Raw genomic sequence first — 24,150 nt, 5'->3', positions numbered from 1 at the left:
TCTGTGATTTACATAAACATTGTCAGGGCTCAGCTCGTGCAGGGCTCTAAAATCGAGTTAGACCCCTGGCTCTGTTCTGGGTCGGCTCTCACTGTTAATTTGTTAGCAGGCCCACCTCTTCGCACTGGAAACTCATCATCAGCCCCTAAGAAAGCAGGACAAACCATTACTAACATATCCGTTCTACCTTCGGGTATTTTTTTCCTGGGGAATTCAAAATGCATTAAATGTTTCTGTCCTATCACTGAACCTCGCGCCCCTAATGCCATTCTGCTGGCGGCTCTTCTGGGGTCGCCAGCGTTGCAGGCAGGTGCCCCTGCTCTGTGGTGCTTTACGCCAACCCTCATACGCCATCCTTCATCACTGCCGTGCAAGTGTGACAAGCAATGTGAGAAGAGGGACAGAAGACACCATAAACTTTGAAAGGCCCGCTGGCCTCATGGACACCGGCAGGAGTGTGCCTCTGAGGAGGCCGCCTTGAAGTCTGGTAGCCCCAGCCCAGCCACCCCTCGACAGCTGACGGGAGAGGGCTAAACCCGATTCAGTCCGGTGTGTCTGTGTGTGCCCCTATGTCAGTGTATGTGTGTTCTGCTTGCCTCGTTGTGTGTGTGTGGGGGGGGGGGGGGGGTGTATATGTGTTGTGCCTGCATCATTCAGGTCTGCGCGCGCGTGTGTGCGCGCGCGTATACATTAGTGTAAGTGGGTGCGCGCGCGCGCTTGTGTCCACTCTGTCAGTGTATGTGTATGAACGTATGTGTGTGTGTGTGTGTGTGTACATATATATATGTGTGTTCTTTCTCCATCACCCCTGCTCTGCGGTTGTCTGTGCACGTGCGCCTCCTTCAATGTATGCATCACCCCTGTTGTATGTGTGCCCGCGCCCCTGTCGGTGTTCGTGTGTGCATGCGTGTGCCTCTGTGCTGCTCCAGTGCAGGCTTTGTCTCCACCTCTCGGCAGCGAGAGTTTCCGCAGTAGCGCCGGGGATGCGAAACCAAAGCGCAGCCCTTCCATCCGAGGGCTCAACCAGGAAGCAGACCGTCGTTAGGCTGCTTGTCTCTCGCCGTCTCCCAGGCCCCACCCGGCGATCGTCGGACTCCCGGCCTGCAAGGGTTAATGCACAGCTACTGCTGTGGCGCGTTGTGGAAAGATGTGCGCTCTCTACAAACCTCCCCTCCATTGTTTGTCTGAGGCCCCACTTACCGGCCGAGATCTAAACCTCCGCCCCTGCAGGATGGGCTTCGATCTGATTTTATTTACATTCTCCTGAGTCGGCTAAAACAGCCGCCCGGCGACATCTATAGGACGACAAAGAATCGCCAGGAGGCAGAAGGAAATAGATTACCTAAGAATAGGCAGCGTTCCCGTGTGTACACCCCTCAGTCACCGGAACTGGCCTGGGGGTCTGCGGGCCCTCCCCTCCCCGTGCTCATAAATGATGATGTCATGGTAATGGTTGGTGGCTGGGTACCAATTCTTTGCTCCGGCGTTCTCACTCCTGCCCCCACCCAATGCTTTCATCCTCCAGAACTGATTTTCTCCCTGGCTCCTCCTGGGTCACTCTCCATCCTGCTGCACCGTTATCCAACCTGCACCTTCTTGGCCTCTCTCCATCCTACATCCCGTGGACCAATTTCCATCCAGCATCACCCTGTCCTTCCTGCATCCAACAGAGTGTACTCGATACTGCATCTTCCGAGACCGCTCCCAGCCCCTTCAGCATCTTCTTGAATAAAAGCGTGCTGGAACCAGATCCATCTTGCCTCTCACTGGAACCTGCTAGGAGCCTGGGGAGGGCGGCCGGCTCTAGTCTTTGCCGATTATGTCATGCTGTCCTCTGGGGGTAGCTGCGTACCATTCATCTCTTGCCACTCGTCGCCCTTAGCGCACCATCCCACTGGACCACTCGCCCTCATTCGCAAGGTCGACTCGGCGCCCGTGCATCCTCGTGAGCAAATCTCCTTTCAGATACCTCCTGGACTGCTCTCCGCCCGCACCCCCCTGGCACACTCCCCTCCGCACCCCCCTGAACCTCTCTCCATCACTGGCTGGGACTGGCAGCTTCTGAGACTAGGACGGTCTCCCGGTCGCGCATCTCCGCCGATGATGTCACGGTGATTGCTGTTGGTGATCGGCGCCGTTTCCCTCCTGCTCGGGGAGGCGGGCAGCTGCTTCCCTCCCCGGGATCTGCTCTCCATCCTCGGATGTCCGCGTTCTGCTCTCTATCCTGGATCTTCCAGAACCGCCCATCCACAGTGGCCACAGTCCCGGAATCTGGACACAGTGGACACCGATCGCCCTGCGCCTACGCAGTGCAGCAGCATCACGCCGTCCGGAGGAGCAGCACCGGGGGGGCTGGGCACCCGCCGCCCCCCGCAGCTAACCGGGACCCTTGCGCAGGCCGAGCATGGGAGGGGCGCAGTCATCGCTGCAGCAGGGACAGGGCTGCGTCCGCAGCAGGGACCCTCCGGACACAATGTAAGTGGTGAAGCCAGTCCCGCCCCCAGGGGAGCCGGGGGGCTCAGACACGGAAGTGTTCTAATGCAGGTTCTGGGGTCCACAAATATAAAGACAGAGGCTTGGGTATATGTGTCTCACTTCATAGGAGAAGTGAAGGGTCGCGCGGAGTATGTGGCACCAATGTCACGCATCTTGAGTTGTAGCTATGGGAGTAGCACAGGTAGGCCGCCCCAGGTGTCAGAGGTGGCGGCACCAATGTGTCCCATCCCCCACCAATGGTGGAGATGTCGTCCCTGTCACGCATAGAAGGTGTGTACGGCACATGTATCACCAGTGTCAGACCCCCAGTGGTGGAGGTATCGCCCCGTGACGCACAGGAGGTGCGTATGGGTCATGTATCGCCAGTGTCACACCCTCAGTATATCACCCCAGGCATCACCCCTGTGACGCATAGGATGTGTGCACGGGACACGTATCGTCAGTGTCACACCCCTCAGTGTCATACCCCCAGTGGTGGAGGTATAGCGCCTGTGACGCATGCGAGGTGTGTATGGGGCATGTTTTACCGGTGTCCTCCCCCCCCCTCCAATTGGTGGAGGTATCATCGCTGTCACGCATAGAAGGGGTGCACGGGACATGTAGCGCCAGTGTCACACCCCCATTGGTGGAGGTATCACCCCTGTGGCACATAGTTGTGTACGGGGCATGTATCACTAGTGTCACACCCCCAGTGTGACACATAGGAGGTGTGTATGGGGCATGTATCACTAGTGCCACACACGCCAGAGGTTTATGTGGAAGTATCGATCCCGTGACGCACTGGTATCCTCAGTGACACACAGGAGTCCAGGAGGAGTGAGGCCTAAGAAGGTGTTTGGGGGCGTATGGCATCAAACACCATGAAGGGGCACCTGGGCCATTTCCCATCAGTGTTAAATAAGCTAGAATGGGTTAGTATCTCTGTCACACGCCCCAGAAAGAGGACATGGTCTTACGACTAGTGTCTCTCACCAGGAAGAATGTTAAATGCCACAAGAGGGGAGTATGACGAGAAATATCATGTCACACTCCCTGGCGCTGTGCTTGGGGGCACCTCCTTCGTCACACGCTCCTGGGGGTGTCTTTGGGAGTACCGCAGTGTTAAACAACATCGGAGGTATGCGTCTGGGATTCTTGATGGCTCACACAAAAGTGGAACTGCAGGGAGCTCTCAGCTTTTTTCCTCCGAAGAAGAGGGGTGCACAGCGCCCTGACCCGTGTGATACACTGCAGAGGTGTGGATGGAGGAATTAACAGTGTCTACCTAGCCCTCAGAAGTGTGCACGAGAGCATCCCCGGCGTGCACTGGTGTATCACCACTCTCACCCCAACAGGTGTTCACGAGCCTATCGGCAGTACTACCCACAGAATGTGTGCAGGGGATATCACCAGTGTCACTCACCCTGAACTGAGCACATGGGACAAGCATTACTTCGTCAGTGTTGGACATCCTAACATTCAAGCGTGTCAGTGTTCTCTGAGTAAGTCTCCACAAATGGGCTTTGTGCACCCACCGAGGTGTGCGCATCAGTTACCCACGAGGAGGTGTGCACAGGTCTCTCACCAGACCCACACATCTCTGGAGGCATACATGGTGGTCTCACCTGTATCCTGCTGCATGGAGATTTCACCGTTTTATGTACTCCCAGAGGTGCTTACTGGGACAATATTGATGTCACACCTCAATGATCTGGACACAAGGCTCTCATCTGTCCCTCAATCCCTGTGTGCGTAAGGTATTACCAGAGCCCGTGGCCCAGGAGCTGTGCATGGGGTATTACTGGGGTCAGCAGTCATGATCCTTGAAGGAGTGTTGATTATCAGTCCACATAATTCTGTAGACCGCAGCAGAGGAGATGCTGCACCATGGTCTTGAAGGACTGATAGTGAAGAAGCCACGGAGTACTGTGAAAGCGATCGGAGAAGGCCACAATGTAATACATTTTCAAACGATGTGTTTTGTGAATTTCAAATATCTCTTAGGACCCCCTCAAAGTACTCTGCGGTGATATCACAGCCATTCCATCTGAACAGCTCGCCCCTCCCCCCTGCAAGGGGAAATCAAAAATCTTAAAAGAAAGCATTCACTTGTATGTTGGATAGCTCAGGTGTGCCCTTCATCTGTAGGCTGTCAGAGACCTCTTTGTTGATCAACATCTTGTCATTGCCTTCCTGGAGGTGTTACGCGTCTCCTGAAAACAGATTTATCTCCTCAAACGGCCTTTTGTGTACAGCCTTAGAGAGAAAGAGACCAATCCAGGGACCGATTTTCACAATTTGTAGCCAGGAGCCCTGAAATCAATGCCAGCGTCACCACTTGACCAAACTCTGTGGTCCTAGGCAACTACTTAATTTCCCTGTGGCTCCTTTCCCTTGATTATCACGTTGGATAGCTCATTGAAGTGCATCATTACAGAAAGTGCGCTGTAGAAATACCTCTCTTGTGTATGGTTTAATATACTATAATTTTTCTCCGTGTATAAAAAGCATGTCACCCACATATGGGGCCATACGACAAGTGGCATGCCTCTTGGTTCATTAATTCATAATTCTTAGCAGAGGAATGATTCGTTACTGTTTCTGTATTCATGTGTAGAAACTATCACTGCTAATAAATCTTTTACGGTACTGTTTATAATCTAAGGTACTAAAGAAAACATTACTAAGCGTTAAAGAAAGGTCGTTTTTTGTGTTTCTTTTTTAATATGAAGAGTTTTTATCATATAAAGTTTGTTGTACTATTTATATGTCAAATATTTTGACAGTGCAGGTTTGTGCTCGTGCTTTCGCTCTAAGGGCCAGATCAGACCCTGGGCTTGGCTCAGCAAAGACCCCCCCCTATTAATTTGTTGGCTTGTCCACGCCTACTATAGATTCATGCACCTGCCTCCTGTGTTACTTGTACAGTTCTTTTTTTTCTTCTTACAATTGCCAGGTCATTTAGACCCATGAGGAGTTATAACGTACAAAACACTCGGCTGAGGAAGGAGTGTGTTTTTTCATCTGAAATGTACGCCTGTGCTAAATAATGAGGAATAATGTGCACTAATGATATTTCCCCGTTTTACTATCCCATTAGTCACCTTTGTTATGTGCAATTACCACCAGGTGAGACCTGGGTGCCTGTGGTAAAATTGGTGCTAGCGACTTTAACACTTGGTTTATCTTAGGTTCTAATATTAGAAAATGAACAATTTGCACCTGGCCCATGTTTAACACTAGCGGGGATATCTAAATGCCCCTTTTGATGTGCTGATAACGTTAGTCCATGGATTGGTGCACCTATCCCTGCATTATCAGCACAATCCACAACCTCACACAGTGTGAGTGGGAAAACAAATCTGTAGGCAGATGCACACATCATTGTCTTTCTGTATAGTTCTCACTCATAGTTTGTGTCCCAGGAATGTTGATCTGTAGATGGATGCAACTGTGGGATGGTTACATGCTCTCTCATCTCTTACATCAAGTTCAGTCTATAAACTGATGCATCTCTCCAGGTGTACCCCGCTGTACCCCCTTTTTCACACCTGATATGATTGGCCATATCAATTTATAGATTGGTGCACCTCCCATTGTGCCACCTGCTTTCAACGTTTACATTAAACACCCTCATCCACTATGCCGGTGGCCTCTTCAGTCACACCTTGTGTCACCTGTGGTGCCAATCTCTAGATGGCTTGACTGTTGACTGTTTTGGTCACGTTGGTCAGTGGACTTATGAACCAGTCCACCTGTTACAACGTTTCGGAATTGGACTTTGGAACTCTATGGGATGTTCTGCCCCTCTTCATTAAGTTCAACATACACCAGTTCACCTTTTAAAAGGCCATAAACTCCTTTGTTTTAGAGGCCCCATTCCTACCCGCAATGGTTCTTAGCTCATGTGTTCCAGTAGCATCAAGATGTCCAAATTAACAGCGCACTAGCAACCACATATCCAAACCTGTGGACCCCACTATCGAAGTTCACAGGCAGTCTGCCCTCAAACCATCTCACTTAGTATATAAGCCAACAGAGAGATTTGAAATGAAACTTCATTTATCACTGGCCACCTCTGTTTCCGCCCTCCACACTCCATTTTACACTACCACTGAGACCTGACTTTATGCTAATGTCTGCAGTACCTTCTTCCATACCAGGCCGGCCACCTTTTCCCCCTTGTACCATTGATCCACTAATGAATTGGTATCCGCATCCTCCTGCACAAATCACTATTAACTTACTCTATTCTCTGATTCTGCTTCGTCTTCTTTAGAATACTCCAAAACCATCAAGGCTCCTTCTAACGAGCACATTGTGGTTAGCTGTCGCACACCTTGTTTCACTGAATTACTCTTTGATGACCTCAGTAACATCTCTCATCAACTATGCTTTACTTCGCAAAGAACACTGTGGAATATGAATCATAAATTAGAAAAGGTCAGAATCAGGTAAGCAGCTTCTTGCAATTCCTCGCCAAGCATGCTTTTAGTAACAGTTCCCCTTCTGCACTCTGATGGTAATCCCCTGAACCTCACTCAATCAATTCTCAACCCAAATTTTATCCACCTCTCTCAGCTCATGCTCCTGCCCCCTAATTCTGGAGGCACCACCTCCCACCTCACACTAACTCTCATCTTTAAGAGGAGCGTAAACGCCAGCTTCATTCCTGCATACTTAGGCCAAGATCATATCTCTTCCATGTAACTTGAAATACTTTGAACATCTAAATAACACACAGTGAGCTGCAAGTCTTGAACTCTTGGCCTTTATCTCACTAACTTCCAATATACAGCCCAGAATATATCCATAAATCAGATGCCTTTACACCACAATGTACTCTCAATGTCTTGAGGATGTTGAAAAATACAAATAGGAGCTTAACTTTCTTGTTCCTGCTCTTCGTGGAGCTATAATCAACTCAATACCAAGGCATCAATCTGCAACATTAGGTTCTCTTTTTCTGCTTTGCTCAAGGCTCCCACAACCCGTTTTATGTCTCAACTAGACAGTGCAAGCACGGTATTGAAGAGACTGTTGTTGAGCTGGAGAAATGTATTACTCATTTATACACTGGTGCCGGGGGTTTGCAGCTGTTGCTTTTATGTATTACTCATATATTGCCAAATCCTTTTTTTACATTACAGCTGGAAACCATGCCTAATGCACTGATGTTATCACCTTTCATAATCTTGGATTGGGTGGTTACTATTACATCACTAATATTAGTAGCTCGGCTGATTTTTATTGAACATAAGTAGCTGTTATTACAGAAAAGGTTGGAGACCCCTGCTTTAGATTAAAATGAATACTGCGTCATTGGCTAATAATGACACATTTTTTAAGCACCAACGTACACATCATTTTGTGATGTGCGTTGTATAAACAATTACTGTAGAAGTGAGCAAAACATTCTCTCCCCTTTATTTGCATGATCTCAGATAAACCCCCTTGCTTCAGTTCCTACCCACGAATCTGTTAGACACATTATTTAATATTGCCTGCTAAATGAAATGCTTTCTAGAACAATGACATTACTGCCTGCTGCTGCACAATAAAACATGCCATCTTTCTTCTTTCTTTACAACACATGCTGCACAGCATCAGTTTTGATGTTCAGCAGGGCTTGAACCATTCGCAAAACCAGTACGCAAGACCTATTGCCTTTGCCAATGGTTGTTATGTCCTTCTTTGCTGGCACCCATGCTGCATTCACCTCCTTCTCTGTCACGCCTCTGACTGTAATAATACTTAGACTGAAATCCAGCTGCTGCTTTTAGTCGCCCTTTGATCTGTGCTGTGCTGTAAATTTCAAACCTCTCCTGCCCTCCTCATGAATCACCATTTCTGCTTATCTTCTGACTGTTCAACCTGATTTTTACCACTGGTAACCAATCATGCTTTACAATCACCGTCGTTCTACCACTTCTGAGAAAACCAGTGGCTGGCTCTTCCTTTTCTTCAAACTACTGACTTTTTTCTCAAATAGCATTCTTTTCATAAATCCCGAAAGGTTTGATTTCCATCAGACACATTCCATACCTGCTCAGAAGAATCTGTTAGATCGCTTCAGTCAGGGTTACATGGTCTGTACTGAACTCGGACACCTCTCTCACGTCTACATTGGTGTCGCTTCTGCCAACCGCAACTGCCTGTTAGCCGCAATCGTACACTGCGACCTACGCTTTTTACGAAGACGATCATTTGATCCTTCTCAGCCCTTACTCTTTTCCAAATCAGTGGCTTCAGCTTTGAGTGGTTCTTCTCCTGCCACTTCACTGACTCATTCTTTATTTTGTGGTCTTCGGTCCAGTAGGTATTCCCCAAAGCTCAGTCCTAGGTGTCCTATTATTCAACACCTCCTATCTCTGTGATATGCGTACGACTCCTCATCTCACTGTAATATTTTCTTCTCTTCCAATTTCTCATAATGCTTCTAGATCGAAGAAATCCATATCTTTGGACCCTTCCTATCCCTCTAATGAAATCTCAAATATGTCTCAATTTATTGGAACTCGGTGTCTCTCTGGTCCTTTATGCTCACATCCTATAAAAACAAGAGATGATCGTTTTCTTGGGCACCTCCTACCCAAATTCTCTATCCTCCCTCATCGCTGTACCATTCACTGTTCTTACTCTTTTCCCCACTGCTAAGACATTGCTGTGGTATTTTTGAAAAAATATTCCCCGGAATCTCTTTCAACAGAAATCAGCTATTACATTTCTAAAAACCCTGCCCAATCTCACATTCTCTACAAAAAACGTATTTAAACACACTTGTCATTGGCAAGTTGTTTTAGTATGCTAGGAAGCCTCCTGAAATACTACCAACCTGTTTTTATATAATCTTTATTTCTTCAATTTGTTGATTTCTAAGTGGTGGAAATAACAGGTGTATAGCCAGCCCCCTTTGTTTATTTTAAGATGTCAGTGTTTTGCTTATATGAACACCAATGTGTACGTGCTGAAGTGTGGCCAGACATATTACCCGTGGCCATGAGGCTTCTTCCTCCTTCCCTGAACTCTCTGATGCTTGGGCAGGAAGATGTTCAATGGCAAGTATGGGGATGGTTATGGGGAAGTGAGAGTTAGAAAAAAAAAGGAATTGGCAGATCACAGTTTTCTGGCCCTGGCAACCTGGTGTGATTTTTTTTTTACTGCAAGCACAAAGCCACACAAATAAAACATGCTTTGGCAAACCTAATATGTCTCACAGTTATGACATACTGGCTTTGAAAATATTTGCATCAATGAGATACTTTTTGCTGAAACTGTGACGCATCAGCAAAAAAAATAAAAAAAACAAGAGCGTGATGACATAAACTTGCACATGTGTATCATAAGTCTGTGGCTGCCCAGTATGATGACATATGTACTTGCACATATTACCCTACATGTGCATGCATATGGTATGATGCAGCTGCCATTTTGTTTTTTAGTTACCATTTTTATTTAGCATCCGAAGACCGTGGGTGCCATTTGGAGCAGTAAATACAAAGAGAAAATATTTAGGAAAACGGAGCAACCCCACAGCACATAGAAGTTGCCAGTCCCTCCAAAAATAAAACAAGCATTTGCAATGCAATGAGTCTCACTTTCGCCCAAGTTAGAGCTGTTAGCATTGTAAATTTCTAACTAGCCTTTCTTGCCACATACTTTGAAAATGAAAAGAAGAACAGTTGACATAAGCGAGCAGATTCAAAGCGCCATGGCTGCCATGAACATGAGCGCAAAGGAGAGACACAAAAAGAAAAAGGATTTTGCTTGCAATCAAATGTGTCTGCAATCGTGCAATTATCCATGTAACAGAACAGAGGCATTCTGCAAGGCGTTAGCAAGACCACCCCAAGGAGGGAAAACGTAAAGCATTTACTGATGTTGATAACGAATTTTTGAAAGGCAAGGTTAAAAGGCCACAATACTTACAAAGGTCAAAGCGCTTGTACGCTCAACCTAAAAATGGCCTCTAAAGGACCACAAAAGGAGGTTTTAGGAGAGCAAAGGAGGAGTGGGTGGGGGAGCCGATGGAGGAGGAGGAGTCTACACAGTAGCAAAAGGGAGTGGGCAGGAGAACATTGAAGTGGAATAACATAAAAAAAGACAAAAAAAAAGCCAGAGTGCAGGAAGAAATGGACAAGCTGAGGGTGGTGTGAGGGAGGGAGCAGCACAGAGCGAGGGAAGTGGGGGAGCAGCACAAAAGGACATGTGCAGGAAAGCACACACTCTCTTGTAAAATGCTGAAGGAAGAAGATAAGGTGGTTTCCTGAATGTGAGCAGTGGGAGCGTACAAGTCATCCAATTAAAAGAATGTTAAGCTGTGCTCCGAAGGAGGGACACACAGAAGAAGAGTAAGGAAAGCCACTGAATATGATGCAAGCAAATGCGAATGACAAGAAAGCTAACCAGCTGTAAGCAGTGGGCTTGGTAAGCCCTCTGTAAGTTATGGTATGATCCGCAATAGTTTTATTTTTACACAGACAGCTAAAATGTGTCCATAGGCGCAAAACAAGAAAACAAATAAAACATGCTGCTAAATGTGGCAGTCATGTGCATGCAATACATTTTTTTTAATGAAAAACATATTTTAATAGAATAGCAAGTGTGCTTCCTAACAGGCAGGTCTACTTAGGACAGGTATAGAAACACTGTTCAGTTTTAATGCACATCACAGGAGAATATGATTCTTATTGGCACAATGAAAATGTACCATTGGCTTTGCATTACTGTAACACAAAAACATAGACAAAATACACGAATAAAAAACCACGAAAAGTGCAAGAAAATAGCATTGGAAAAAAACGTATTTGGCAACAACCCTGTCGCTACAGTGCACTTCCTGCTAGGTGCATGTCAACATGTTACTGATTAAATCATTGTCATTCAGTCAAGACAGCGAATGGGAGAAGTGAGCTGTCCTATTGCTTCATGCTGTATGTTGTGGGCGGAAGCAAAATATGAACAACAACTGAATAGATCAATGGGTGTAGAGGGCTGCCTCAAAGCCCCTCTATATATTTATATATGCATGTGTTGATTACTTTAGTTTATTTGGTTACGTACAGCTGACATGACAGTTAAAGCTGTTTCAAGAGATGAAGTCCACTTTTGTCCTGAGTGTGTGCCTTTGAGCTCGGGGGAAGGCAGGCTTTTGTCCTTGTGTGAGACTCTTGGCTTTGCCCTCTGTTGTGATGCTGTGCGGAGTCAGTTCCTGAGCTGTGGAGTGGATCCCTATTTCCTCTATGTCCTGGTACTTGGTGAGGAAGGACACATATGTTGCTCCTATGCTTCTGCTGTGCATTTTTATTCCCTTCGTAGTATAACTGACTCTGGACAAGATGATTCATTTGTAAGTACTTTTTGCACTTATGCTCAGCTTATGTCAAGGAGCATACCCCCAGACCTGCCCCGTATCAGTGTATCTTTATGCCAGTCCCATACCAGCGAAAAGGAGCTCAGTAGTTCAGGACTTTCCTATGCTGAAAAGGGTAAGGAGCTAAGAAGTCAGAGTGACAATCAGCTGGTGAATAAGTGCAGATGTACTTCAGGAGCCCACTATTTTGCCACAGTGGAGAACTGATATTGCTGCCAGACCTTTAATGGATGATGCTTGCACTTAAAAGCAGGGCACAATATTGATTAAAGGACAACACCCGGACATCCCATCATGAACCAGATATTTAGGCCCTGATTATGAGCGGGTTGGTGTTTTCTGCCCCTAGCATAAACCCGCTTTCGTAGGGTTCGGAATGATAAGTTCAGTGATTTTGAACACTTCTGCTAATCACAGGGTGTGTTAAATATCTCACCTTTTGCTAAATTTCGGCAGGTCAAACCTGCTGGAATTTATCAATGAAAAGGGTACAATATTTACTGTACCAAGCGTTTTTTGGTACAGAAAGAATCCAAATCTGCATGGAATTTCCCAGAAACTCTTCATAGGTGCTATTTGTCGCATCTGCTAATTACCGTACCCAAGGGTTCGGTTATGTATCTGGTGCGATATAAAGCAACTGGATTCAGACAAACTCTAAATCCAGGCATTAGTGATTTATTATACTAACTCCAGACTAAACTCTAGGGTTGATCAAATGCAATCCGATATTACACGTCTACAAATCTGCATCAAATCAATATGTAAGAGCAAAAGACATATAGGCCCTCATTTTAACTTCAGCGGTACATACTGCCTACCGCCGCGGTGACGGCTGCCAATATTCCGCCACTGCGGCTACCATCCGTCCGCCATTTTATGAGCACTGCCTTACTTCCACCACAATAAGGGCGGAAATCCGGCAGTGCTCATGGTGGTGGACAGTGGTAAGCTGGCGCTACCACCACCAGCACTGTCACGCCAGTAGAACGCCACCAGCTGTACTATGATCAGTAATACAGCCTTGCAGTGTTCTGCTGGCGGGGTGCTGCTGGTGGAGCAGCGCCCCTTCCCGTTTCCTGCCGGAAGACCTCCTCGCCCAAGGTAAGTCAGGCTTCTGACAGGGGAGGGGGGTGGGAGTGTCGGGGGGGTGTTGTGTGTGTGTGTGCATGTATGCGGGGAGGGGGGGTGAGTGAGTAGATCAGAGGGGGGTGGAGGTGTCAGGTTGTGTATCGGGAATGGGGGGAGTAATGTGTATATGGGGGGGTGAGTTTGGATTGTGGGGGGGTGGTGTCAGGTGAGTGTTGAGGGAGCTGCCTACCAGTGACGGAGAAGGAATTCCCTGTCACCAGTAGGGCCTATCGCCATGGTTTTTGTGGCGTTGCTAATGCCACGGAAACCATGGCGGTAGGCCAGCTCATAATGCCAGGGGCGGTACTCTGTCGGCCGCCGGGCTGTAGATGGACTTCCCTGGCTCGGCGGCTCTTACTGCCATGGCGGTATGAGTGGTAAAGTGGCGCGTTGTCTGCAGCCAGCACACCAATCTCATAATTTGGTGGTATGTACCGCCAGCCTGTTGGTGGAACTACTGCCATATTAGCCCTGGTAGTCAGAAGACCTCCAGGGTCATAATGAGGGCCATAGAGTCTTATCACCTTTAAAATCACACTGACTGGGTTGAAACTCCTTTTTTTGCCTCATAAGCTGTCCCCAGTATCCACATCATGGATACACCAGATAGTCTGACCAGGGGTCAAAGAGAAGAGCTCAGCATACTGCTGCAAGACTTGCCTGGTCATAGAGGGTGTCTGAAAAGACCACTCCTTCAACTGAGCCATCTGTGGGGTTGCAGTAGAAATCACCGGGGAGAGTTCAATCTCCGCCTCCCGTCCCTCATCATTGTCCATGACCATGATCATCTCAGCTCTTTCGTGATAGGGTTTAAAGCGATTAATATGGATAACCCTTTTGGGGTTCCTGCAAGAGCCAAAGACCACCAGGTAGGTGCCTCCCCTTTTTTTTTTCTAGGATAGCGTGAGGTCCACTCTGTTTATCCTGGAAGGCCCTAGGAGCCACAGGCTCCAAAACCCACACCTCCTGCCCTGGTTGGAACTCCACCAGTGCAGCCTTTTGGTCATCCCAGAGCTTCTGGCGCTCTTGGCTGTCCTGAAGGTTTTTTTAGATGGTTTTCCATGTACTCAGCCATTCTGGAGTGAAGGCCAAGCACATAGTCCACAATATCCTGTTCAGATTCTCTGAGAGGTCTCTCCCATCCCTCCCTCACAAGACAACGTGGTTTCTTTATGGTATGCCCAATCAGAAGTTCAAAGGGGGAAGAACCCACTCCCGTCTGTGGCACTTCCTTGCAAGGAAAAAGCAGGCATGGAAGTAAGACACCCCTTCTCCTTCTGAGTTTTTCAGGGAGTCCACCAATCATACCTTTCAGTGTCTTGTTCAGTCTCTCAACAAGGCCATTGGTTTATGGGTGAAATGGGGTAGTGAACTTATAGGTCTCGCCACATTCAGCCCACATGTGTTTCAGGTAGCCAGGCATGAAGTTTGTACCTCTGTCTGACACCACCTCCTTTGGAAAGCCCACTCTGGTAAAGATACCACTGAGGGCCTTAGCTACTTCAGGGGCAGTAGTAGTCCTCAGGGGAATAGCTTCAGGATACCTGGTTGCATGATCCACTACAAGCAGCATGACTATGTTTCCTGATGCAGTTGGAGAGTCAACAGGACCGGCCATGTCAATCCCTACCTTTTCAAAGGGAACCCCAAACACTTGAAGTGGAATTAAGGGGGCCTTTAGGTGGCCACCTGTTTTGCCACTGCCTTGAAAGGTGCCACAGGAGGTACAAAACTCCTTCATCTTCTGGGACAGAGCTAGCCAGTAGAAATGGTTCACCATCCTGCTACACATGTTTTAGTGTGGCCAAGATGCCCAGCTCAGGGGATATCATGGGCGAAAGTGAGAAGAAATCCTTCAAATTGCTGAGGCACTACCACTCTTCTAGTGGCACCAGGTTAGGGGTATCAGGCCTCAGTGTAAATGAGTCCCCCCTCCCAATAGGTCCAGTGGGAGCGACTGTTATCTCCCTTATCCTGATCTTGCTGTCTCAGGCCTTCAAGAATGGGACACGTCCTCTGCCCCTCGCACACATCTTCCCTAGAGGGTCCCCCTGGGCCCAGGAGCTCTTCTGTGTAAGGCACAACCTCCTGGGGCACAGTGCCTTCTGGGGCTGATAGGTCTTCTCCCTGAGGAGAGGGGAACTGATCTGTTCTCTGTTTAGAAACTGGTTAACCCTTTCTCTTGGTGGGTTGGGCCATTATCCCAGGCTCCAACTCGAATTTTTCACCTTGGGCTTTATTCTGTGCTCTTGTTTTTACATACACCCATTCAGGTATACCCATCATTGCTGCATGTGTCTTTCTTTCGACCTCAGCCCATGCTGACGACTCCAGATCATTGGGTAGCAGACATTATACAGGGATTACAAGAGATCCCACCATCTTCTTCTGGCCAGTAACCCCTCCCTCTTCCAAGATTACCATTGCCGGGGGATGCACCTTCACCTGATTATCAGCTTTGAGTACTGCATATGTCTCACCAGTCAAGTATTGTTCTGAGGACACTAGTTGCTCAGTCGCCATGGTGACAATGGCCCCAGTGTCTTGCAGTGCTTCAACCCTAATCCCATTAATATGTGGATGTTGTCTGTATCTCTCCAGATTACTGGACCAGACAGTCAGGGCAACTACATCTACCCCACCCTTTGAGACTAGAGTTGCCTCAGGAGGCTCACCGACATGGTCAGGGCCTACCTGAAATATCATCTGGAGAATTATTACTGCATGTACTGCAGGTGCAATAGAGGCATTCTTTTTGTGGTGACAGGTATGGTCTCCAGTTCAGTGTCCGAGAGCCTTGCAGCCATGACACCAAGCCTTTTTGGAATCCCAGGTTTTACCTTTGTACCCATCCTTTGATTGTGAAGAGTCTCAGGGCTCACCCTCCTGTGTAGGTTTTTGGGGGCCTTTAGAAGACTTTTCTTTTATCCTTGTCCTGGATGCCCTCTTTCCCTTGGGGGTTTTTGGCCTCCTTTTTTGTGGTCTTCCCCACCAGTGGACGTTTTGCTCACCCTTGTCTTTACCGAATGGTCTGCATTCTTCCCCAACTCTTGAGGAGCAAGTGGCCCTAGGTTTACCAGGTACTGATGTAACTTTTCTTCAACACAATTTCTCAACAGATGCATTTTCATCAATAAATTGTAAAGCACCTCAAAATCATGCACATTGTTACCTGTTAACCAGCTACCTAATGTCTTTACTGAAAAGTACACAAATCTACCCACAATTCAGTCTGGGTTTTTGAGTCTCCTTGAACCTGATTCTGTACTCTTTAGGAGTAAGCCCAAACCCTCAATCAGGGTGCCCTTCACGATGTCATAGGACCTAACATCTGCCTCATTCAGTGTCCGGAGTCTGTCCCTGCACTTCCTGAGAACATTTTCCAAAGGAGAGAGCCCCAGTGCTCTCTGTTAACCTCTCTGGACACACAGGCCCTCTCAAAGGCTGTGGACCATTTGGTGATATTATCACCATCCTCAAATTTGGGGACAATCCCTTTGGGGGTTTTAGGGTCAGAGTTCCCTACTCTGAGCCTAGGTACAAAGTTGTTGCCACCATTCCTGAGTGCTAAACCTATTTCTGCTCTTTCTCTTACCAGTATCCTGTCCTCCAGTACAATTCTTCAAGCCAATCTTTCTAAAAGAATCTCTTCTTCAGAGAGTTCTTCACTGGACCTTGAGGGACCTAAGCAATACTCACTAGAGAAGGATGCCTTAGACACCTTGTGTTGGCTGCTAGATGCAGGTTTCCCTCTTTCAAGTGAGGGGGATCTAAATACTCCTTTTTACTTAGTCTGCCCTGATCTACAGGTCAGTGGCCTCATCAGTAGGATGAGCCAGCTCATACTCTTCCAACAGCTTCTGAAGATTTGCAGGGGTAGGGTTTGAGCCAGTTATGAATTCGTACCCTTTGCAGAGGGTCCTTAACTTCTTATGACAAAGCTGAAGGTATGGGGTAAGGTCGGACTCCTTACCATGCCCTCTGAGGCACACTTAACTTTGCTAAAGTTGGGGCCTTTTTGGATCTAGAAAAAAGATGTTCCTAACACAGGTTTTAGAGTACTAACTGAAGTAAGTTTTTAACAGTTTTAAACTGTTAAACTACAGGGACTTAACCAGGTCCCTAAAAGTTACTTTTAGGAATTTGGAAAATAACCAATTAAAAAAAATGCAATTTATCTAAAGGCAGTTTTTTGGATTTATTTGTGTAGTCATTTATTGACCAAGTGGTATCAGCAAATGCAAAGTCACAGACCTCACCACTGTCCCACCAGTGTGGGAAGCTGGCTCTCTATGTGGTTTACTAAAAAGAAGTGCAGCATATAGAGAACCAGGTTCCTAAAGTAATGCTGCTAATGTTTATGATATTGCTTTTGGTGTAACACAAAGATATGTGTACATACTTCGGCAATGACTGGTGTACCCTTCTTTTAATCTGCCCATAGCAGCAAATTTCACAAGCCTATCGTATGGATCACTTTGAGGTCACTTTGGCTCTAAAAGTACCGGTGTCGAACAAGAACCTGTCCTCCACCACTGAGCAACAGTTACATATTTGTTAGGCAAGTGCCTCCCCACAACTCATAGCGAATTAACAACCCAACCAACTTTAAACTAGAAACGTAAATGGTTGGGATTATTTCAAATATTGGTTGCATTGTTAATGGTTTGAGGTCTGCAGAAAAGATGTGAACCAGCAGAAGGCTGGATCCTGGGTGAGAAAGACTGAGTGGCCACGTGTATCTTAGGTCCTCCAAGTACAAGGGGATGGACATGTTTGCGCTGCATCGATGTTAGTAATTCAGCAAGAATACTGATTGTAGAAATCCCCACCCCAGAGCTAGGCAGACACAGGTGAAAGGATGCAGTGGGACGCCAGATGAAGGATGTGTTTAGGGTTTTTTGTTTCAAGGACATCATCTAGGCAAGGCAAGCCCGGCCAGAGATTGGAGTTGGCCAGTGTCTCTGCCTTCGATTTTTGAGAAGGGGTGCAAGAATGGTGTACTTTAATTTGCGGCATACTGCTTGTTAAGTACAGGGTGGTAGAGCCCAGAACTGCCAGACACAAACTGACTCTCATAACATTGTAGATATCTGTGCTAGGACATGCTGAGTTCAACAAGGTTGAGTTTAATTCTTGGTATGTGATGTTGACTAGCTGCTGGGAGCAGCATGTAGCAGTGGCGCATTAGCAGATGAAGTGGTACTTTTGTGCAGTGAAGATAGCTTTGTTTTATACTTATTGGGAGGAGTTTTCTTTGACTAGCCAGTTTGAGAGCGCTGAGGGTGTTTTGGACTCAGATATTGCTTTACATGCTTCTGATTGCTTCTGATTGCTTTGCCGAGGTCCTGTGGTTTCTCCTCTCGAGTAGTGTTGGATGGCAATGCTGAGATTTTGTTGTTGAGGCTTGTTTAGCAGAGAATGTGAGTTTCTTTAGGGACGTGATGTGCAGTGGTTGCAGTTGTCATTTGATAGTTGAGTTGGTTGCCTGCGACAGGGATAGCATGGATGCCATTCTTGTCAAAGCTGTGCCCTCTACACTTTTATTAACCAAACTCAGTTTTTAGATCAGGTTGAACGTGAGTCGATCCTATTTGGAATACTCTCCGGGTTACATTAATTTCTGTATTTAAAGTATCTTAATGTAGACATGTACTGGCATCACTAGTGGAAACAAACGTCTGCGAATCAGAAAAAAATTCCATAAAAAAAAAAAAGGTTTTAGCCAGTTATTCTGTATACTCACCTCAGAAGAGATCCCTTAATAAATTACATAACATGTTTTTGTTTCCAAGTCTGTTATTTGTTAAAGATTTAAGCAAGGATTCAATGCTGTGTCCCTATACATTACAGTGAAAGGATTTTTCTCCAACCTTGTAAAATGACTTTAGCATGTCTGGTGTTCTGGTTTACTCCGGTTGTGTTACAAACGAAAAGGCACAACAGTGCTTTTCCCAACTCTCCTGGAGGCGCATTAAACAGTTGTACAACATGACCAGACATCAGTAAATTGTAAAACATCACAGATGTGGTGAAATAGAGCGATTCTAACATTTTGAAGTTCTGGTGAGAGCAACCAATACGTTAAATGTGGGTAGCTAACTACTGCAGATTGTCTATGGCTGCATTTGTATTTACTCTACGAAATATGCCAACTCTCACCTACATTGTACTTTGTCTGCTTTGCATGTATAGCTTGAGATGTTGTTGCACTATTGTTGTGCTGTTATAGGATTGCTCCTCCTTCAGTTGATATCTCGGTCAATGAGAAGCCAATTGATCTCCAACCCCCACCACTTACCAGAGCACTGCATTGCTATTATTGTTTTTAACTAAGAGGTTCTTATTTTATATTGCTGTGGTTTATGTTATTACTTGTGATATCAATATAATTATTAATATTAACAGAATTCTTATTATGCTTGCACAGGAGTTCTGACTCTGAAGAAGCCTTCGAAACTCCAGAATCCACCACCCCGGTAAAAGCCCCTCCACCGCCACCACCATCACCTCCCCTACCCCAGGAGGTGCCAGAGGAGGAGACCGTTATAATCGCCCCCAGGATTCAACTGCTCTCAGAGGACACAGGTACAGGTGGGAGATGGGGTTGTGCCTGACCAAGAGGGAAGGAGGGTTGTAGGCTGCTGTGTAAGCAGTGAAAGGACCCCGCAGTGCTTATGGAGGAACCAGTTTATTGTATGTATTTGGAGGAACGAACTTTCTGCATGGGCAGAAAACAGCGTCCTCTGTAGGAATGGGAAATTAGCAGCTCCATTGTGGGGTAGCTGAGAGGGGTCTCCAGTGTGCGTAAGGTGAAAACAACAATTGTGTGTAGGAGGAGCAACCTCCACTGTAAGTGTTGTATATCCCAACCCTTGGCATGTACAAGGCTTTAGAAACTAGTTGGCTTAATGTGCAGACAGACATCTATAAGTGTGTATTTTTTGTGAAGCAGAGGCTTTGTATGGAGGGGCAAGTGTTAAGGACTTTCTACCCACGCCACTGTGTGTTAAATGGGTCATGTGTTCTATTCAGTCTTGGTGTGCCTTTCAGGGCCTCCAGTCACAGGGTGCATGTAAGTGTCTCCCTGGTCCTAGTGAGTATGTCAATGTTTATCTTTCCCAGTGCTCGTGTTGGCGTCTCTCTCTGCCCCGGTGTGAGTCCATATCTTCCTTTTCCTGAGTGAATGTCTAGATGTTCCAATGTTTCTGATACAATTTCTATCAGTCTTCCTGGGTCCCATTTTCTGTCTGTTCCTGTGCTGCCATCTGTCTTTCCCTGAGACACTGCATTCATCTGAGTTTCTTGGCCCTGTTGTCTGCATCTCCTTCTCCCAGTGGCTGTGCCCATAGCTCCCTACCTGGATGTCCTCCTTTCCATCCCATATATTCATATTATCTTGATGCTGTCAAGTCTCTATGCCTTAGTGTCTGTCCTTCTTTGTTACAGTTTATGTATTCCCTTTCCTGATGTAGAAGTGCTTTCTCACTCAATATAAAGGTCTTGCTTCCCCAGTATCAATGTATCCTTGAGTGGAGTGGCGTAAAATGGAGTGTGCTAGAGTGTAATAGCTTAGAGTGCAGTGGCATAGAGTGGAGCAGTGTGCAGTGGAGTGAGATTCACTGTAGTGGCATACACTAGAATAGCATAGAGTGCAGTGTCATACAGTGGAGTGGCATTGAGTGGAATAGCATACAATGGAGTGAAGTTGAATGGAGTGGCATACAGTGGAACAGCATACAGTAGACTAGCATACATTGAAGTGTCGTACACTGGAGTGTCATAGATTGGAGTAGCATGCAGTGGAGTGGCAAAGTTGTATAGTGTAGAGTTGAGTGACAGAGTATAGTGGCATAGAGTGGAGTGTGATAGAGTGAACTGGCATACAGTGGAATAATGTGGCAGACAGTGGAGTGGGGAGGGTGGACTGGCGTACAGTGGAGTGAGGTACAGTGTAAGTTGCATAATGTTGAATAGTGTAGCATAGACTGGAGTGGCATAGAGGAAAGTTGCATTTAGAGAAATACTGTACACCGGAATGGCATAGAGTGGTGTTTTGTAGAGGGAAATGGCATAGAGTGCAGTGGTGTACAGTTGAGTGAGGTACAGTGTAGTGGTATAGACTGGAACAGTATAGACTGAAATACTGGATACTGGGTAGCATCAAGGGGCATACTGGGGAGTGTTCAAGAGTGGACTAGCATAGAGCGGAGTTAGGTACAGTGTAGTGGAATATAGAGGAATAGTGTTGAGTGGAGTCACGTACAGTAGAGTCGCATAGAGTGGAGTTGTGTACACTGAAGTGGCATACAGTAGAGACTGTACACTGGTGTGGGGTAGGGTGGAGTGGTGTAGAGTGGAATAGCGTGGAGTGGCATACAGGGTAGTGGTGTCGAGTGTAGTGTTGTAGAGTGGAATACCATAGAGTAGGATGTTGTAGAGTAGAACGGGGTACAGTGTTGTGGGGTAGACTCTATTGGCATACAGTGTTATAGCGTACTGTAGTGACATACAGTGGAATAGTGTAAAGTGGAGTGGTGTACAGTGCAGTTACATAGAGTGGTGTGGCATACAGTGGAATAGCGTGCAGCGGAGTGGTGTAAAGTGCAATATCACTGTACAGTGGAGTGGCATATAGTGGAACATCATACAGTGACATAGAATGGTGTGCCGTACAGTGGAATAGGTGAGAGGATGGTAAGGTATAGTGGATTGGCATAGAGTAATAGCATAGTGGAGTGGCATAGAGTGGAGTGACACACAGTAAAATGGTGTACAGTGGAGTGGTGTAAAATGGAGTGTGGTAGAGTATAATAGCATACAGTGGAGAGGCATAGAGTGCAGTGGCATACAATGAAGTAAGTTGGACTGTAGTGGCATACAGTAGAATAGCATGCAGTAGAATGTCGGATAGTGAATAGTGTGCAGTGGAGTGGCAGGATGCTCTATGCAGTGGAATAGCGTACAGTAGACTAGCATACATTGAAATACCACACAGTGAAATAGCGTGGAGTATCGTACACTGGAGTGGCGTAGATTGGAATAGCAAACAGTGGAGTGGCATTTAGTGGAATAGTATACAATAGACTATCAAACATTGAAATAGCATAGAGTGAAGTAGTGTGGAGTGGCATACAGCAGAGTGTCCTACACTGGAGTGGCGTAGAGTGAAAATGCATACAGTGGAATAGTGTAGAGTGGATTTGTGTACAGTGGAGTGGCATAGATTGAAATAGCATATAGTGGAGTGGCAGTGAGTTTAGTGGTGTAGGATGGAACAGTGTAGCGTGGAATAGAGTGGAGTTGCATACACTGGAATAGTATACAGTGGAGTGATGTGCAGTGGCGTAGAGTGGAGTGTGGTAGTAGATTGGCATACAATGGGATAGCGTAGAGTGGAGTGGTGTAGAGTGGACTGGCATACAGTAGCGTGAGATACAGTGCACTGGCTTAACATCAACTAGAGTGGAGTGGCATATAGCGGAACACCATACACTGGAGTGTGGTAGAGTGGTGTTTAGTGGAATATAGTAGATTACCTTATAGTGGAATGAGATACAGTTTAGTGGTGTAGAGTGGAATAGCACAGACTGAAGCGCCGTGGACTGGAATATCCTAGAATGCAGTGTTGTAGAGTGTAGGGTAGATTGTAGCAGTATACAGTGAACTGATGTACCATGTAGAAGCATAGAGTGGAGTGATGTACAATGGAATAGAAAAGAAAGGAGTGGTGTGGAGTTATATATAGTGGAGTGGAGTAGAGTAGAGTAGAGTGTACAATTGAATACCGTAGAGAGGAGTGGTGTGGTGTGGAGTAGAGTGCAGGGAGGCACAGTGGAATATCATAGTGACATGGAGTGGTGTAAGCTGTTGTTTTGTAGAATGCATTGTCGTTGAGTGGTGAACAGTGCAGAGGCATACAGTGGAGTGATGTACAGTGAAATAGGGTGCAGTGGTGTACACTGAAGTGGTGTACAGTGGAGTGGCATAGAGTAGAACAGAGTGGAGTGTTGTAGAGTGAGTTGTGCACAGTGGAATAACGTACAGTGGAGTAGTTTAGAGTGGAAGGGCATAGTGGAGCGGTATAGAGTCGAGTGGCATTGAGTGAAGTGTGTTAATCTGAAGAAGTACTGCTGTATAAAAATATGCACATACTTTTAAGTACATTCCCCTACTGATTACCATTTTACTAAAGTGGTTAGGGGAAAAATATCAAACCTAATACTTACCTAGATCTAAAAGTGTTAATGCAAAATATAGTCAAACTGTACCTAAAAACAACATGGCTGCCTTTAACTTTTGTCAGGACAGTCATTAGCCAATTACCTAATGTCTTGTCATCGCTATGTACATTGGCTTTTCTGGAAATACCATAAAATTTCACAAAAGCACCACAACAACAGATATCACAAAGTTAAAATGCCTTATAACTTAATAATTACTTACCCTGAACACCATAATGTCTAATCCAGCCATATTTTATGTGAACCTGTTCAGCTGCTTGCTGCTATGTAAAAAACAAAAAGGCTGTGTAAAATTCATTAGGATCAAAACTTGTTTAAGGCCCTCCCTCCACCCCTCTCCCTGACCAATCACCACAAAACTTTGCATCATCCTCCAATGCAGAAGGAAGAACACGTCTGCCAAGTTTTGTGGAGCTTTGTCATACGGGAGCAAAGTTATTAAGAGGCACAATTCTGAGAAATTTCTGTCTTTGGTAGCCTTGACTATAAATAACTATAGAATGGCTATCACCACTCTATAATGTAATAAGTATGTGTGTGTGTGTATTATTACACACAGACACACATATATATATATATATATATATATATGTATATATATATATATATATGTATATATATATATATTTATATATATCTGTATATGTTTAAATATATATTTAAATAATATACACACACATATTACCCCAAGTGTGCCTCCTAATAAGGCATATATTGGCTCAGATGTATCTTCCAGTAGGTAAGAATGTGGAGAAGTAAAGCTTTCAAGTTATAATGCTGTGGGGATGGTAGTGTTACGATGTTGCTGTGGAGTTGTAGTGATAGGTGATGGGATTAATGTTTTGTGGGGACTATAATGCTAAAGCCATGTATTACTGTGCATTGTTGTTGGTGTGTGTGGGGCGCAGTTGCTTTGGTAATGTTGAT

The 24,150-nt window shown here is 46.0% G+C and overlaps 1 protein-coding gene across 7 annotated transcripts in view; it reads left to right on the top strand.

Moving 5' to 3' along the window:
* The window catches only part of TACC2 (transforming acidic coiled-coil containing protein 2), a 343,330-nt gene that overhangs the window by 189,904 nt on the left and 129,276 nt on the right, over positions 1–24,150 (top strand). For all 7 annotated transcript variants that reach the window (XM_069239186.1, XM_069239188.1, XM_069239189.1 and 4 more), the window contains exon 7: positions 19,410–19,567. In XM_069239186.1, coding sequence (XP_069095287.1) covers positions 19,410–19,567 — 158 coding nt within the window. The remainder of the gene's footprint in view (positions 1–19,409; positions 19,568–24,150) is intronic.

The sequence above is a fragment of the Pleurodeles waltl genome, chromosome 6 (genome assembly GCF_031143425.1).
Source record: "Pleurodeles waltl isolate 20211129_DDA chromosome 6, aPleWal1.hap1.20221129, whole genome shotgun sequence".
Taxonomy (NCBI): Eukaryota; Metazoa; Chordata; class Amphibia; order Caudata; family Salamandridae; genus Pleurodeles; species Pleurodeles waltl.
This window is presented reverse-complemented; position numbering and strand designations above follow the sequence as displayed.